This window comes from Lonchura striata, chromosome 7 (assembly GCF_050655825.1).
Source record: "Lonchura striata isolate lonStrDom1 chromosome 7, ASM5065582v1, whole genome shotgun sequence".
Lineage (NCBI taxonomy): Eukaryota > Metazoa > Chordata > Aves > Passeriformes > Estrildidae > Lonchura > Lonchura striata.
The window spans coordinates 24,854,911-24,872,383 of NC_140709.1; the positions used below are offsets into that span (position 1 = coordinate 24,854,911).

The 17,473-nt window shown below is 36.6% G+C and overlaps 1 protein-coding gene across 3 annotated transcripts in view; it reads right to left on the reverse strand.

Moving 5' to 3' along the window:
• RAPH1 (Ras association (RalGDS/AF-6) and pleckstrin homology domains 1) overlaps positions 1 to 17,473 on the reverse strand; it is a 151,516-nt gene that overhangs the window by 29,986 nt on the left and 104,057 nt on the right. For 2 of the 3 annotated variants that reach the window (XM_085585186.1, XM_085585185.1), the window contains exon 5: positions 3,461 to 3,535. The exons of the other annotated variant lie outside the window; for it this stretch is intronic. In XM_085585186.1, the coding sequence (XP_085441312.1) occupies positions 3,461 to 3,535 (75 nt within the window). The remainder of the gene's footprint in view (positions 1 to 3,460; positions 3,536 to 17,473) is intronic. 3 annotated transcript variants of the gene reach the window in all.

A 17,473-nucleotide genomic window follows, 5' to 3' on the forward strand; every position in this document is an offset into this window, starting at 1 on the left:
AGGAATGCTTCTGTAAGGGCAGCGAAGACCCCATATCACTAAGGAAGATGCTGAAAAGTCCTGCATCTGGGACATAAAATGCCTCCAAACAGACTTGTGCCTTTTTGAGGTTAGGCTTCAAGGTATGGCAGAACAGAACTTTAATCAGCAGAGATGTGCATTCTGCTGTCTGCCTGAAAGACTACTCGACTAGATTTGACAAAGCTGGTGGTGAAGAAAATAAAAAATCCAAAGGAATTTCACTGGCTCTTTATGCCTTGAAGCAACCATCTGCACTACATTATCACCCACCTGCCTCTGAACAGGACCTGCCTAGTCAGGGCTCTAGGCCAGGCTTCTCACCAAGGCAAACAGTTATACAAGAACCAGTACTGGGACCTGGACCAGGAGAAAAAAAGTGAAGGGGAGGGGAAGAAACCCAAACAAACCAAGTAGAAGAACAGGCCCTAGACACCACAGTAAGGAAGTCTGACAGAGGAAAGATTACTACAATGCAACACGGGACATTACAACTAACTGGCAAGGAGTTTTTGTTAGACAAAAAACTCAAGGGATATGTGGAACAGGGCAGTAAGATTCCAGAACATTGGCTGATTATCTAAAAATGCAACTACAATAGATTAATATAAATAATATATAAATTATATTTTATTATAATGACAAAGGATACAGTATTGTTAGTGTAATAAAAAATATAAAAGCTGACATTAAAATTACATAGGACATCACAGCTTACTCAGAAAGCTTTTAGATTGTCCTTACATTCTTCACACATTCGAAATCAATTGCTGTATTTTTAAACTGCATTAAAAAAATCTCAAACATATGTTTAATTCAAGAATGAGCACATCTGAATCAGATGGTCTGAGATACATGAAGCCAACATCACAGCTGATCTAATCAAAAATCGGATAGAATTACAGTGTGCAGGAACCAAAATTTACAAAGCAAGGGAATGAACATCCATAAGAATAATTTTTGTCTTTCAGGCCAACAAGAAAAGTAAAATTACATACCTGCTATTTGGGAAGAAAAGGTACAACATGGTTCCTTTCCCTCCAAATGCTGACATACTATCTGAATCATTCCTTCATTAAATCACTATTATCTGTCTTCTTGAACATAGTTTCTGCTTCACATGCATCAGAACAGTAAAGAAATGCTTACTTCAAAATCCAGCTTGTTACATTTCTATTTCCATAAGCAAAACTGAGATCTATTTGAGCTCTGAATATTCTCTCAAAATTATTTTCATGTACTCTAATTTCACAGTACTAAGCTTAGTTTTCAATATTCATTATAGGGAAACAAACTTGCATATTTGACAAAAAAGCTACATTGCTTTATTTTCAATATTCAGTAACTTACGTAACACATCTGCTTTCACTTCTTTCTGTTTTCAAACAAAGGTTTGAATGCTGTGTAAACAGTAACATCTGGAATTATAGCTAAAAATGAAGAGCTCACCAAATCAAAAACATAATTTTCTGTGCTGTTCTATGCTGCAACAGGAACTGTGTGTGTGCATGGCTGTGATGCAGAAGGGAGCTAGTCCACCACTAGAATTTTTACAATTAGGAGAAAAATGGTTTTAGTTTCAATATAAGATGCAGACATACCAGAGAAGAGGAAGAAACAGAAACAGGTAACGACAGTAAGAAACAGCTGAGACACCAGGGACACCAGCATAAACCTGCAATATGATCCTACAGCAAATGATCTAACACCTTGGTACAAGGAAATGCCCCATTTCTTGGGACTGCTTCATTCATAGAGAGGCTTATCCAATGTTACAAGCTGAAGAGATCTAAGCAGCAAAGTGAAATTCCATTTTATCATTTTGCTAAAGGTATTTCTGCTTGCAGGAGGTCAGAAGAGGACCAGTAAGTTCCATGCCAGGCCTGTGTGCTCAGGAGTCAGAAGTGGAAGGCACAGCTGTACTGAAACAGCCACAAGCTGACCAACATTACCCTCAGGATATCAGAAGGCTTGCCAAAAGCACCTGAATCAAAGAGCTGTGACGCCTAATTAGCCAACACAAAGATTTATAAATACAAACATTTAACTTCAGAGTGTATTAGAATACCTGACAGGAGCTACTCCATGGTCATATGATACAAAGGGATCACTTAATGCACTTTTTAAAATAAACTTCCTGTATGGTAACTAACACTCATCCCACATATAAACAACCAGAAGGGAGGATCTGAAGACACGTGGAGATTAAAAAAAATTGTGGTTTCTTTGTGCCACAGCTGTTGTTAATCTCTTTGAAATCAAGCCAATTGTTATTTTGGTGGCTGCTTGCTTTGTTGGGCAGTGCAGGGGGCCAAGAGCTATTGGGGTCAAGGCGAAGGTATGGACTACAAAATTTAAGCAAAACAATCACAAAGAGCAGATTACTTGCATTTGGCTATTTGTACTCCTCTGGAAGACAGCCTGAAAATCTGTTGTCAAGATACATGCTGAGCATCTCGAGAAGAATATTAAGGCATTTAAGAAAAAGCAGTAAACCGGTTCTAAATTTTTATTGCTAAATACAGACTACTTAAGCCCAGTGAACATTATCCTTATTGTTTTGAGGTCACCAAATAGCATTTTGTTACTTCAGGCTTGCCTGAGGTCTCCACTAGAATGTCTGTGAATTAAAAAAAAACCAAAACAACACACAGAAATGGTTCTGCAGTACGCATTAGCATCAGCAATATCTGACACCTCAGCTACACCAAATATTCAAAGTTCTGAACTACATGAAGATGTTTGTCCTTCATCCCAGCCTGTATTTCCATCAGAGATTTATAGCTTGCTCCATCCCTTGTCCTCTAGTTCCAAAAGGAAATACATATAAAAGATATAATTCTTAGCAAATTAAATGACAACTTTGTTCTCTTAATACATTACTGACCTCCTTCCTGTGAGGAAAATTAATTTATAATCAAGATCTGTACATACCTGGTTCATCAGACCACTGTCTTACTAGGATATTCTCCCCACATTATATTCAGTCAACATCCAAAATCTTATAAAAAATATCCCATTACTTACTAGTTTGTCTTCAATACAGTAAGAGACTTATTTTAAGGCTACTAATGGCTTTTAAAACTACTTTTAAAGCTACTAAACATTCCCACATATTTTTCACTAGGATATTTTATTTTTTAAACTGGTGAATGGCAATAGGAACAAAAGACCTCCTAGCTCAGTACATTTTTCTTTTCAACTAAGGCATTTTACCTGCTCATATGGCTATTTAGTATTTGTCAAGAACTTGAACACTTTGATAAATCTGCAGAAACAAACAATACAATTCAGCCTTTAAAAGCACCTTGGATAATCAGGAAAGTCATGTAAGTAAATGCAGAAATTCCTGGAAAGGGCAGGAATGGAGAAGCATAGCACACACCAAAAGCATTCTTTCTACATAGAAACAGTCACATACAGTAGAAAGAAGCATCATCACCTTGGTCAGCAAATGAGAAGGCTTTCCTGCAATGTTTCTCAGAAGAAGGGAGGTTTCCCTGTCCAAATAGGAGTGCTTGTGCAGAAAGAAAGAGAAAGAACATAAGTCAAAGGAAGTCAGTATAGTAATTTTATGGTGTCTTGATTACAGAAGATAAAGCAGAGTTTAAAAGAAAAAACCCTACATCATCACATTTTCCCCCTCCCATAAAAAAAAGAACATTCCCAAATACTATGAGCCTGATACACTGATGTAAAAGCAATTGTGCTTTTACACAAGACACTAATAAAATACACTATTTTAATCTTCTCTTGTACAAAATGTCACACAATAGAATTAAGAAAACTTTTGCTTACCTGCCACTGGTTTCCTTTCTGCAAGAGAAAACTTATTTGTAAAGACATTTAGAACTATGAAAGTAAGAAAATGCACTCTTACAAAGCTTTTCAAAATCTAGTCTTCTGAAGTGAAACATTCTACTTCCACTACACAAACATAGAGCCGGTATAAACTGGTCATCTGGGAGACATCCCAGTTTTATGCTTTCTACATGAGTGCTGTTTCATTCTTAAAGAAGAAAGATATTACCACAACAATAAACCAACCTAACTTAAAATTCGTGTTCTTTTTTTAAAGGACTTAAGTCTCTCTTCTCTTGTATAATCCAAATTATAAAATTACAAATCCCCTTGCTTCTCTTGGGAAGACAAGTTAGTAGAAAATATATTTTCATCTGCCTTCAAAATGGGAAGCAAAATCAGTAAAGGAAAATCAACCAGTAGATTAAGACAGAAATCAGTTAATGACAGATCCCAGAGTGATTATCTTCTCCAGCACCTGCTATAGGCAACAAAACCATCATCATGCAGCAATTTGCAGAACCACACTGTCTACTCTGCTAAGGAAATTAGACCAATACTGTGGCACTTAACAAGAGCATTTAAACAACTTAAAAGGGCATGAAGTTAATCTGGGTACCACCACCAAACTGCAGATTTTGTCCCATGTGGTTACAATTGTCTCAATCTTATTTGTTTCAATGCTATACAGAACAAGGCATGACAAATATACATGCCTACTATACTTTTGTTTAGTAATTAGCAAGGCAGAATCTTACCTCTTCTTCAATGCCACAATAAGCTATAGTCTGAAAAAAACGAAGAGCCCATGTCTACAACTTCCTGCAAGGCAGTATCAAATAGTTTGGTGAATACAGTTCCTGCAGGGAGAGTTTACTTGATGTGACTGCCACATGCTGGGATGAGCAATTACGGATCTCAAGGAGTCTTTAGAAGTTACACCTCAGGGAAGACTCTACACAGCATTTGAAGTTAAACCCAGGCTCCAGCCAAAACTCCACCTAGGTATTTAGCCACTAATATAGACACAGGTTATGTTACAGAGTAAATGATTTTTCTTGCATATTAATTACTGTCTGTATTTACATCCTATTTAGATACACAGCAGTACTGCCTAGCTAGAACCACATTGATGAGGGTTTTTGTAATACCTGGTATAATTATTCAGTCATACTGAATTGCATCCTTTCTTACGCAGAGGCTCTAACTTCCCACAGAGTCAGTTTAAGATGGTCTCTTTACAACATACTGCTATACAACTTGCAGAATAAAATGGTTGGCTCAGTCCAAACCCCAGAAGTATACATAAAAATCCAGTGACAAGTTCAAGGATATTTTCTGAGTTTCTTCATAGAGTTCTTGTCAGTCATCATGGACTGATTAATATGGATCACTTTCTTGGTGAATGAAGCACTGCAGTAGAAGGAACACTACAATGCACACTTGCAGCTTCTTCCTTAAGAGTTTAGTCTTAAGGAAGACTAAACTAACACTTCTGTTTTAGTCTGTAAGTCAACAATAGTGTCAAGATAAATACAGGACATTGAATCTCTCCTTAAAGGAAATACTATTTGTTAGAGAATCTTTCTCCTACAAGAAAGATCAAGGTAGGCCAATTAACCTTCTTACTGTCTTAGTCATCTCGGCTGCTGCTATCTTGTATTTAACTGCATTATCTCCTTTAAGGAACTTCTACCCAAAAATGGGAATGCCATATCCTTCTTACAACATAATAGCCACTTGAAACTTTGATAATGCTATTTTATGGGAATAGAGGTTGGCCAGTAAAATGTGAAACACCAGTGTGATGACAACTACCCTATGTGAATTGTAGCTGCAGAGCTAACATGCCTAGAAAGAAGAAAGGCAACACTCTTTTCCAGACATTTTTTGTGCATGGCTTCTTCCTACCCTATAATAAATTCTGCAGTACTGTACATACCCAAAAGTTAGAATGAGCAGAAGTAGCAAAGCAACAGGAAAGGCCAAGTTCTAGAATTCATAGCTCAGCTAAACAATAACTACACTCACATAATTTTTTTTAATATTTGGCATGCACAAACTAGTAGATAACAAATTAAATTTCATTTTTGAACAATGTGTTACTTTCACAATCCAGTTTTAAAGCATTTAGTCTATTTCAGAGAAAGACTGCAGCTCAAACATCAAGCTCTGAAGTAAACAGATATTGCTCCTAGAATATTCCATTGTTGGGAGAAGAGAATTTTTTTTTTTTTTGATAGTACAATCACAATGGTTCCCACAGAGGATCTAAACAGCCCACTCTTCCTCTCTACTTAAGGACTTGAGATACATATCAAAGCTCTGACAATATAAATGCCTGCTCTTGCCAAACAAATTAACCTACTTTTCTGCTCCAGGTACTTCACTAGACTAAAAAGAACAGCAATGAAATCCAGCAAAATTAAAACATTAATTACTCCTAGGGAAACATTTCTAGTCTTCCACCATGAAAAGCATCTGTTCTTCCACTTGTTCCTGTCCCAACAAAGAGAACTCAAGCTCCAGCAACTCTCTAAGTTGTCTCTCCCCTAGTGCATCACCTTGGATTCACCTAGGATATAAAACCAATCCAAATTCCATAAGCTAGTGTGAGTCCTCCCTCTCCTGCAATGCCATGCATTTTTCTATCCTGCTGTGGTAAGCTGACTGCTTCCCAAGTACAAGCCATCATTTCTATTTTCAGTTTAAAGGTTTTTTTCCAAATTTTCACATAACCAGAATTACATGCAGTTGGAATGTAAAAGTAGTTTGAAACACAATGGAAGCACCAAAATTGACAACAGCTTCAGAGAAGACAAGACTACCATGCATTCCTTTATGCTAAGCATGAAATTGTAGAAGAAGTAGATTGTAACAGTGCTGGAAGAGTATTTAATCCCTGCAGTCACTAAAATACTCAGTGCAGCTAATTCAACATGAGTAACACCTATTCAAAAGAATTGATGCCTAATTTACCAAATTCTCTTAAAGATCACGTATTTATAGATTAGCACTCAGGGGGACAAACACAAAAAGTATACAATATGTGAACAGTCTAAAGCTATCTACAATTCTTTACTTCTACTAGATGCTGTTTTTTTTTTTAAGTTGTATTTTTTATGTGTAGTATACCTTTCTTGAAATCCAGCCATTAGTATCAGCCATATCTTGTTACAAGGTTTTGTATAAAATTATTACTGCAAATGCAGTAAAAATGAAAAAGCTTGTTAAAGTTACTTCCATTATACATATAAAAAAATCCACTTAACAGACACTAGCAGATATTAAAAACTTCTATTAAAAGGGATCTATTACTAGAAGAATTTAAAATCCAACACTTTGATACTTTAAATGATTATTAGGGAGCCAGACTCCACTCAGGATTTCCAGTTAATCCAGCATCACTACTACTTAGGCAGAACTCTAAATACCACAGGCCCAGTGAGCATCCAGGAAGGAAAAAGTGACAGGGTTTTAAGAGGACTCTTAAGAGGCAACACGATGTTTCCTTTTCTCACATGGAATCTCTCAATACAAATGGTGCTACAAGACTTCACACCACAGAGCTGGGACAGGCCCCAAAAGTCACTCAGCTTGTTTCTTTATAAGATCTTCAAAAAGTATTCTTCTTCCCGTAAAACAAGCAAAGACAAAGCCCATCATCAGGTACCAACAATGTTTACAACTTTTCTGTGCCAAAATCACTTATTTTGGAGACAACTTTAACACAATGCATAGGAAGCTACTCACTTCTGGTTTAGTCTTTCCTCATAATATGGACCAGATTTCAAAGTAAGTTGCAGGAACTCAATCTAGCTTAAAAACTTCAACAGTGAAAAATAATGAAAACTTACCAAAGCCAGGAAAACAACTTTATACCATCTAGAAGCAGCCAATGATGACTGTTTTGAACTGTGTCTTATTTTAATTCCTAGCACCAGCTATTCCGAGCCACACTGAAAACCACAGATGTTTAATAATAAAAATCCTCAAAATAATAAAAAAAAGGTGCTGATTGGAAACTAACTTTCTATAAAATTAAATGTATACCTTTCTCAAGGGATGACAAAGCATCCATGCACAAGAATATTTTCTGCAAAAACAATTTTACTTACAAAAATTCAGATATGATTAAAATATCTGAACTAACGAAACCTAATAAATAAGGCTTTTGATGTCTCTGAACAAACTTTAGCTGCTGAGGATAATCAACAACATAGAAAGCTAGATTTGACTAAAATTAGCATTAACACTTAAGAGTTCTAGATACTGTTATGTCAAAAAAATTAATACTGTTCATGTGCAGTTCATTCAGCAAAGACAGCTAGCCTTGATGTTTATAAGAACATGGACTAAAATCTTGTTCCAAATTATGTTACAGACATCAAAGATTTCCTATATCCTTTCTTTGAAGACAGAAATGTAACATCCACTACCTTCAGATCTAAATACCAGATGTTCATGGACCAGCTGCTGAAAATTGCCTTACAGTGTTTTCAGGAAACTCAACACAGTACTTAAATACACAGCAGCTGCTTATATGAGATAGTTTTTTCAATATTTTTATACCCATCACCAATCCCATACCTACAGATCATGTTTGCTAAACATGATAGAACAGATGGGCTACCAGGAAAATGAAAATACAGTTTGGATTTTCAGAATATAATTTGTTGCACTAAACTAAACAACCAGTAATGCTCTACATGGCCAAAACCTCAAGATTTTCTTACCTACTATCCTTGCCAGTTCCATTATGTAGTAGTCATTGCATTGTTTCAATTATTGAGATTAAAGAGGTCTTGAGCTGAAAGTCAGTTTCAAAGAAACCCCCAAACTGAAATTATTTCTAAACTATCACTGAATTACCAAGCATATTAGATTTATTTTTTACAGACAAGAACTGATGGCAGGATTTTAAGAAAAGTGCTTAATAAGAGGTGATAAACTGAGCTGCCTAGCTAGTACCTGAAGCATGAAGGCCATGCAGCCCATCTTGCCATGGCAGCAGCCCACTGATTCACAAGCAAGATGCTGTATTATTATACATGTCCTCCTTTCTTCAATTCCACTTATATTTCTTCAATTCCACTATATTTTTGCAAAATCTGAACACTGATCTATTTTCTTGTTATGGTTGATGATCACTTAGAACAGGAAAGTGGGATCAATTTAGAAAGTTTCAGTCACATCACTAAGACTGAGTTGTATCTAATTCCTCTCATTTTAAGGTACGGGCTGAGAAAACAGGCATACATAGTTTAAAAACAGTACAATACAGTCTCAAAGGTGTCACATATGTTCTTTATACTGGCAGTTTACAAATAATGATCAACAACTGAGGTGGAATTGTAAGAAAGACGGCCTAGTGATCTTCTGAAGTATTTTATCTTCCTGTTCTAATGCCTTAATCATGTTAAATAGAAAACTTCCTTTCTTGTTAAATACCATCTGTACATTCAAAAACATCATTCACTCAAGGTTTGTTCAGCAGAATAACTTACCTTAGCACAAAAAAGGCAGTAAGAGCACATTGAGGACTTGTGCACGTAATTATCTTGCCATGTTTCTTGCAAAATTCTTCAACAGTTCAATAAATACACATGTTTAATTAAACCACCTGGTGGCACTCTTGTGCCACTATTTTGGATTTAATATCACAGTTGAGAAATGCTTCAAAATCCTTTTTTAAATGCATCCTCTGTCCCTAAAAAACAAACTAAAATTCATGGAAACGGAAGTATCCAGTGTTCAATAGTTATATGCTCGCAAAACTTTGCTGAAAAGATTACTATGGCTTCCATTTCAACTACATCCCTACATTGAATTTTTTAGATTCCAGCTTCAAGAATTAGAATCCCCTGTTTCCTAAAGAGTACTCAAGAATTAAAAGATTTTAAATTATTTTTTTGTAATTTTGACCCAAAGATGGAGAAGGAGGGCTGAAATTTTTTTTTATTCTCTTTATGATTATGTATTCATATGGAACTTACTCATATGGACACAATATGATAAGCATCTAACTAAAAATATCAATTTTCTGTTTTCCTTTGCAAAGGAGGTTCTTTAACCTAGCACAAAAAAAAGAGGCTCAGGGCATGCCTTATCACTCTCTACAACCAGCTAAAAGGAGGTGTAGACAGGTGGGTGACAGTCTCTTCTTGCAAGTAACAAGAGATAGGACAAGATAAAAGGCCTCAAGTTGCACCAGAGGCAGTTTAGATTAGATATTAGAAAAAAATTGTTGCAAAAGGGGTTACAGTATATTCTTTTTAAAACCTCAGAAAAGGAAAACAGGCACTGAGAAACTGAGGCAGCAGTATTGGGTAACGGAGCTGCCTGACCCTTCACACACAGCATGTTTTTCCACAGAAGCACAGAGCGGGTAAGGCTGGAAGGGACCACAGCTGGTCATCTGGTTCAACCTCCTTTACTTAAGCAGGGCCATCCTAGATCTGCTTATAAAAATTTTGTCAAATGATACTACTAAGAGAAATTTTCCATGATTGGACACTGTTACAGGTGATTACTAGTCATCTATATTAAACAAAATATTCCCAAGAAAGGAAGGGAAGGTGTACATCATTTAAAATACAGATGTTTTAAGACCTTTGCACATTTGACCATGAAGCAGATCTCCTGCCAATAATCTCAGTCTTGCTTTGTGCTTTCCCATGAGAATATAAATAAATTTTTCTGAGACTAAGCCTTCAGAATTAAAATTGTAGTCTGTAAATCTCAGTGAAGCCTGGAACATCACAATTTAAAAAATCTTGAGGCCGCAACCTCTCACAGAGCACTGGCCAGCCCTTCAGCTGGACTGCACACTTGTACTCTTGAATCAAAGGCAGGCCAAGATCAAGATGCCTGGGTCCATGGTGGGAGAATACAGCAATCTTCTTTAAGCTGCAGTGCCTGGCTGCTGCATAACATGTTGGAGCCAGACAAGGGAGGGGAGAACCTGGAGCAATTACTCTGTGCTCAAGAGTAGACAGCCCTGCCTACTAGGACTCCTGTAACTCCACTTCACTGCAGGTAACTGGAATAAAAATTAAAAATTAAATCTTAACTTACAGCAAGTATTTATTAAATACTAGGAATGTTTATAACTTCATGCCAGTCCCAATAGACTTTATTGAAATTCACTGTAATTTAAATAACATGTGGTCTGCGGACATCTCAAATTAACAAACTGCTGCTCTGTGTGCATGAGGTGCACTCAGTGCTAGTCCATCACCTCCAAGGTCAGGCTGGGATGCTCTCCTGCTGAACACAAGTTACTTAGAGCAGTACAGAAAGGATTGCAAAATCTGATGAACATTCAGTTCAAGTTCACTTCACTACTGCTTTTTAGAAATTTAAATTGCTGCAAGAAAGATAGCATTCCCCCAATAATGTGCTCTCACATTTCTTGTGTGGACAGCTATAATTTTGACCATGTGGTTCAATGGACCAATGGACAACTAATTCACAAGGATTATTTTCCAGGGAAAGCTGCTCCAAATCACTAGGCAGCTGTATAAACAACAGCTCCAACACGAGGTAGGGCAAGGCTGCCCAATTCATCAGTAGCATGGATCTAAACTGCATAAACCAAACATGAAATCCCAAATAGAGTTTGTCTGCAGGGAGGAAGTTTCAAGAAAACGCCAAGAAAAAATATGGAGTATAATTTCAGAGAAAATCGTTGTCAGATCAGTCTAAAAAAACGTGCACTAAGTGGAAGATCTAAACAAGAAAGGCAAAAAGCCCCTAACTATGACTAACTGATTCCTAATTGCATTACATACAGAATATCAGAGACTTTATCTTTGGGCTCTGTCTACCTCTAGCACAGAAAACAAAGCAGCCAAGAAACCTAAGGAATAAGAGTACATATAGCTTTAACTGAAGCTATAATTTAGCTTGCATCTAATGCCGTATACTCTATGAAGCAACTGTACTAAGAAAAACTTGATTTTAGGGCTGTTGACTTTAAAACTATAAATTCTCACCAAAATGACTGTAGACATGAAACTATCCAAAGATCAACCACCATAAAAGAATGGGTATACACAACTGGGAAGTTAAAAGTCACAAATCTACCCTATTTGTTAAAAGCAGGTAAACCACATGAATGAAATAAACCTTGCATTCAAAAGGCAAGGCATTGATGTGGCTGACCTAACATATTGAAAAACTTGCAAAAATAAGACTAATAAGTGTCCAACACATGAAACTAAACAAAACTGCACATTTACTTAACTAAAAATGAAGGCTTTTCTTTGTATTTGCAGACCTTTATTACAGTACAATTAACTAAACACTAAATACTATATTATAGTATAACAAACTGAAGCAGCATGCTCAAAACTGACACAGCTAAAAGGCCAATTCTCAATTGTTTCTCCAGAACTTGGAAGTCTTATTTCTGGGGGGGTTCAAACTTCTTTAAAAGCCCCACAAACCCTAGTTTTCACACTATAGTTTAGGAATATACATAACTGAGGAAAACAACAAATTCTTTCCTCCTGCTAAGAGTTTAATGTTTCACAACTGGGGTCTGTGTTCTTAATTTTTGTCATATGTCCTAAATTTCTTTTTTGGCAACATGAAACAAGGACAAACAAGTAATTTGTTTTTAACTTCCTACAGATTTAGTATTTCACATTCTAATCTAATCAAATATTGCAGAAAATGTAAAGAAATTTGTTTTAAGCAGAATGGTGCATCCACAAAGAAATTAGCTGTTTTAAAAGCTCCATAATTAACCATCACTAGTAGAGTGCTATCTTTACTGGAAACTGCAACCAACATAAAACTGCTGCATACAACTCCTCTGCAGCACACTTTCAGCAAAGTTTGGTAACATCATAAAGCAAGACTTCTGATTTCTCAACTCAAGTCTAATGGGTAGTTCCAAGAGTGTGCTGCCTAGATTTATTTGGTCATTCATCTAAGGTATTTTTTCTCCTGCAGACAAATCTGGTAAGAGAAAGAACCTCTAAACAACCATTTTCTTAGCTTGTCTGTATTAACGATACACAATTTTTCTCAAGAAACTCTTCATAAACACAAGTATTTTTCTGAAGTGCTATGGAACAGACATAAAAATAAAGAGATTAATTTTTAAGCGTGATTATTTACCCAGCATTTAGGATAGCAGCATGAGTCATTCAGTTGCTTGTCCACAGAAGACTCTGACCTCACAGAAAATCTCAAAGAACATTGTATTTAGGTGCATTTAGAGCCAATGCCTTTGGTGTTCACACTTACACTAACAAAGTACACCCTCACTGTAATTTCTGAGTGGATACCAGCCTTGCCAGCCACCCGTGTCAAACAAGACATACATTACACTGTCCATTTTTCCTGTTCCTTCCAGGAGGGAACTGTAAAGCTTTTTCATCAGTGTGAGGCAAAGCTAACTCAAGAGAAACTACTCTTACATGTTTTATGGTTCTTGCTACACTTCTATTAGTTATCTCCTATGTGGAAAAGTTACAGGATAAATTTTAGTTCCACAGATATAAAATAACTCAGATATATTGAGTGGAGAATCAAGACTTACCAATGCAATGATAATGTTTAAATTCATGTTTCCCTTTCATATATTTTAAATTAATTTACCCCAATCTTTGAAACCTACCATTCCATGATGTGCAGTAAACAAAACTTTCAGTTGCTTATCCTTTGTTCTCAACTGAAAATGCTTTAAAAAATTAAAATTATCCCTTCCCATAATTTGCTTTGCAGATTCCATAAGTATAACATGAAAAAAAGTTTATGTGCTGGTTTACAGGCATTGTGAAAAGTGTATTAGCAATCCTTGAGTTCTAGTGCATCATATGACAATTATGCATAATCAAGCACATTTGATTATTTATCTGAAATACATAAATATTGTTTATATTTTATAAAATCATATGTTTATCTCAGAGAATGCTTTGAAAGCTTCCAAAAATCTGAAAAACGAGGAGTCATTTTACATGTATTTCAAAAACATTTGAAAAATGGATGGCTCACTTCTTATGCCAACAAAACTGGAAGCCAAAGTAATGTTTCAGGAACACAGATAAGCACAATTTTCCCTTACTTTTGACTTATAAAAGAACACTTTGTGACTAATAATTGGAAAAGAAAGAGGAAGAAATGGTCTAATTGTGTTTCAAATAAAGTCTTTCCATTGACTATTTTCAGCTTAGGAAAAGCAGAACTGGAAATGCTCCAGAATAGACTTTGTGTTCTAAACTAAGGACATAACACAACTGGCAGAAAAAGAAATTATTTTTTTAAAAGTCTTTAGAAGAAATATAAACCAAACCTCTGCCATGTTATCTGTGACTACTCTCACAAATTGGAGTCTAACATCCTTCACATCTGCTAACCACACAACACATGGACCATAAGGAAAAGTAATCAAACTTCAAGCTCCCAAAATACAAAAGCCAATAATGCTCTATTCCTACAAGAGCTAAAACAGACCACCACTCTTCTTTAAACCACCTACAAATAACAGATGAGATTCAGCAGTCCAGCTCTATTTTAAGACACTGTTGCCTAACAAAGACCATATATATCATCAGTTCATTTTTCTGCATACATTAACAGTTAACTGCCTTTTCATACATGGCAACATTTAGCAATCCCACATAAAACATGACCCTAAATAGTTTTAAATGGGTACCAAAGCTTCTGTGTTACACCACTGCACAGGCAAATGAAATGCCAGCATGACTACTAAGAACTAGAGCACAATTGCTATGAAACACAAACTTTATTGTCCCTTTACGTCCATATCAAGATTTTCATTTTATCCCACACAATCTTTTAGCCATTACAGATTTATGTGTGCTGAGCTTACATGACAATTGCTGTCATGCCTCCAAAGCCCCCTTTTTTTACCCTGAAAGAAACATTAATGTTGACTCTACACTGCTTTCTCTGTCAAGTGAAACAAAAACCATATAGCTTTATTGCACTGGCCACTCTCTTCTTCTCATGATTTTTACCCCTTATGCATCAAAGTATAAATCTACAATAAATGTAAGTAAAAGCTAAAAAATAAAATGCAATTAAATCATGTAGCGTTACCAGCTACATTTTGCATTATCTTTGTATGTGCAAAGTCTCTCAGCTGTGCAAACTGGGTTACAGACATAAAGAGGAGTGGAGGGTGATGCTGAACTGTGCCAGACCAGATGGCAAACTTCAAACTTATCTGCAACCTCTTCACTGAGCGTGTGCAGGACAGTAACAATGACTGCCCATGAATGGAGCCTTTCACTCGCCAGACACACAGCTACACAAGCATCATCAACACAGTTCTCTATTCTCTCCCCTCTGCTTTCTCCTCCTTCTACCCTAGCACAGCTCATGGAAAACAGAGACAACTTCTTGCTGGCAGAGGGACCAAAGGAAGAAGAAAAAGATAATGTGGGTGGAGGCAGTAAGTTATTCACAGAGACATCATTTCCCCTACCTTCAACTCATGTATTACTTCACTAGTTTGGTCTACAGACCAAATTAGTAAGTAAAATAACCCCCCACAGAAACATTTCAAGGTGCATGCTACTCATTACACAACTAAAAGCATAGAAAACAAAATACAACCTACCAATTTAAGAAAGAATACTGTTCAAGCAAGGATCTGTGAAGTCATTTTGTCAAAGACAAATTTCAATTTAGCAAAAAATTACAGGGTTAGGGTGGGGTGGAGACAATTTTTCTTTTTTATTCGACAATTCTTAAGGGGGGACTGAAGGCAAGAACAGAAGTGCAGTCAGAAACATTTAGTACCACCAAGCAAGGTCTTAAGACTACAAAGTGATAGTCTTTGAAAATATAGACATTCACAATGTCTAAAGAGATAGGAAAGGAGGAAAGGAAGAAAATAAACCATGATAACAACTAATAAACTCACAATTTTAGATAACCAAGGGAACTCCAGTCAGCTCTCCTGAAAGTGATCTAAAGACAAATTCAGAATGAGTACAAGGATGGTCCTGGCTAATATGACCACTGAGAGTTATCATCTGTCATCATGCTGATATATGTGCAACCCCAGGAATTGCCTACAGCACAGGCTGCTAGGAGGAAGAGGAAGACGAGACACTAAGATGCCTGTCCAAATACTCAAGCAAGAAGTTCTGAATAATCAATTACCACCAACAAGTGAACTCCTGCTCTCCCTTCCAGCCTCCAGTCCCTGGCTATTACCTCCCTAATGTGCATCAGTCATCTGAGCCTCTGCAGTTCACCCAAATAACACAGAATGAGACCCAGAATAGAAGCAGAAAGTTTTGGGGTACTAAGCACCGGTTAAGTGCCAAAGCTGGGACAAGGGAGAAGATGAGAGAGGAAGGAAAGAACTGTGAGGAAGGATGGATGAGAGGAAGGGGAAGCCACCATTTCTGGTGGCTGTGGAATTGGTCCCTATTACCAGTCAGACAGTATACTGGACTGCACACACCTTTAGTGGGCCAGTACATGACTTGCACAGGATTTTCCTGCGCTGCCAAGACAGAGAGCTCTTAAATACAGAGCAGTATTTTTTAAGGTAGAATACTGAAGTTTATAACTGTAAAGCCTAATTTCCTTTTTCAGACAAGTATTTCCTCCCATCAAAACTGTCTTCCATTTTACTCAGGAAGAGCATAGCATGAAGTTACAGCAGAAAGGATGATTTTTTAAAGTACCTATATTGCCTGGAGAAGACAAAGTATCGGTCAAAAGGGCAGAGCTGCCAAGACACTGACCTCTTTCAGAAGAGACACAGCAGTAAAGAAAAATTTTAAAGGTCAGCTCACCTACAGGCAGTCTCAAGGAAGACAGGTAAAAGAAAAGAGGTTACTTTAAGCACTACTTCAGAACAACAAATCTCAAAACAGATCTGCTGTGACCATGAATAAATAGCCTCTCCCACTTTCTGCATAAAAACTGTTGGGTTTTTCCCCTATATGGACATTATGACTTCTTCAAAGACTATTTCCTGAGAGAGATGTTTTCTATTAGAAACAGCACCATTGAGTCAACTGTGTGGGTGGAAGGGTACAATTCAGCCCTACTTGCAAAAGGTATTTTGGTTCACAACCTAGCCAAGAGGTTTAATAAACCCTTAAACTAGTTTTTGGGCACTAAATGAATGACATAGGAAGTAAACAGCTTTGTTGATACCCAATGATTCTTCCAAAGAATCCATTTAAAAACTAAATTCATTTAAAAAACACCACCAGAAAATCTGTCACAAACTAAAAATAAAAAAGTGATTTCCCTTTCCCTGTTCACCAGTAATGAGAAAAGAAACTTGCTTCTCTGTAAGAAGTCCCATCCCATCACATAACAATTTTATAACTGAATAGTTGAATACCAATTCTGTAAATTGAAAGGGACAATTTCTCAGAATTGAACACCTTTCTCAGGCTACTGAAATTAAAAAAATAGATACAGCCGAAGCAAACAGCATGGTTAATGAGTGCAAAGGTGTCTGCTCTCAAGATGAGAGCAGAATCTGGATCTCAAATTACTGACACTTTTGGTTACCTCCTTCAAAGGTCAATCATTCTTATCAATTTAGCTGGGCAGAGAAACAATAGCCACATTCTTATATGAATAGTAATTACTGCGTTTGTACAAAGGCAGCCCTCACAGGTCTTTGAGAAAAGCTTCTGGG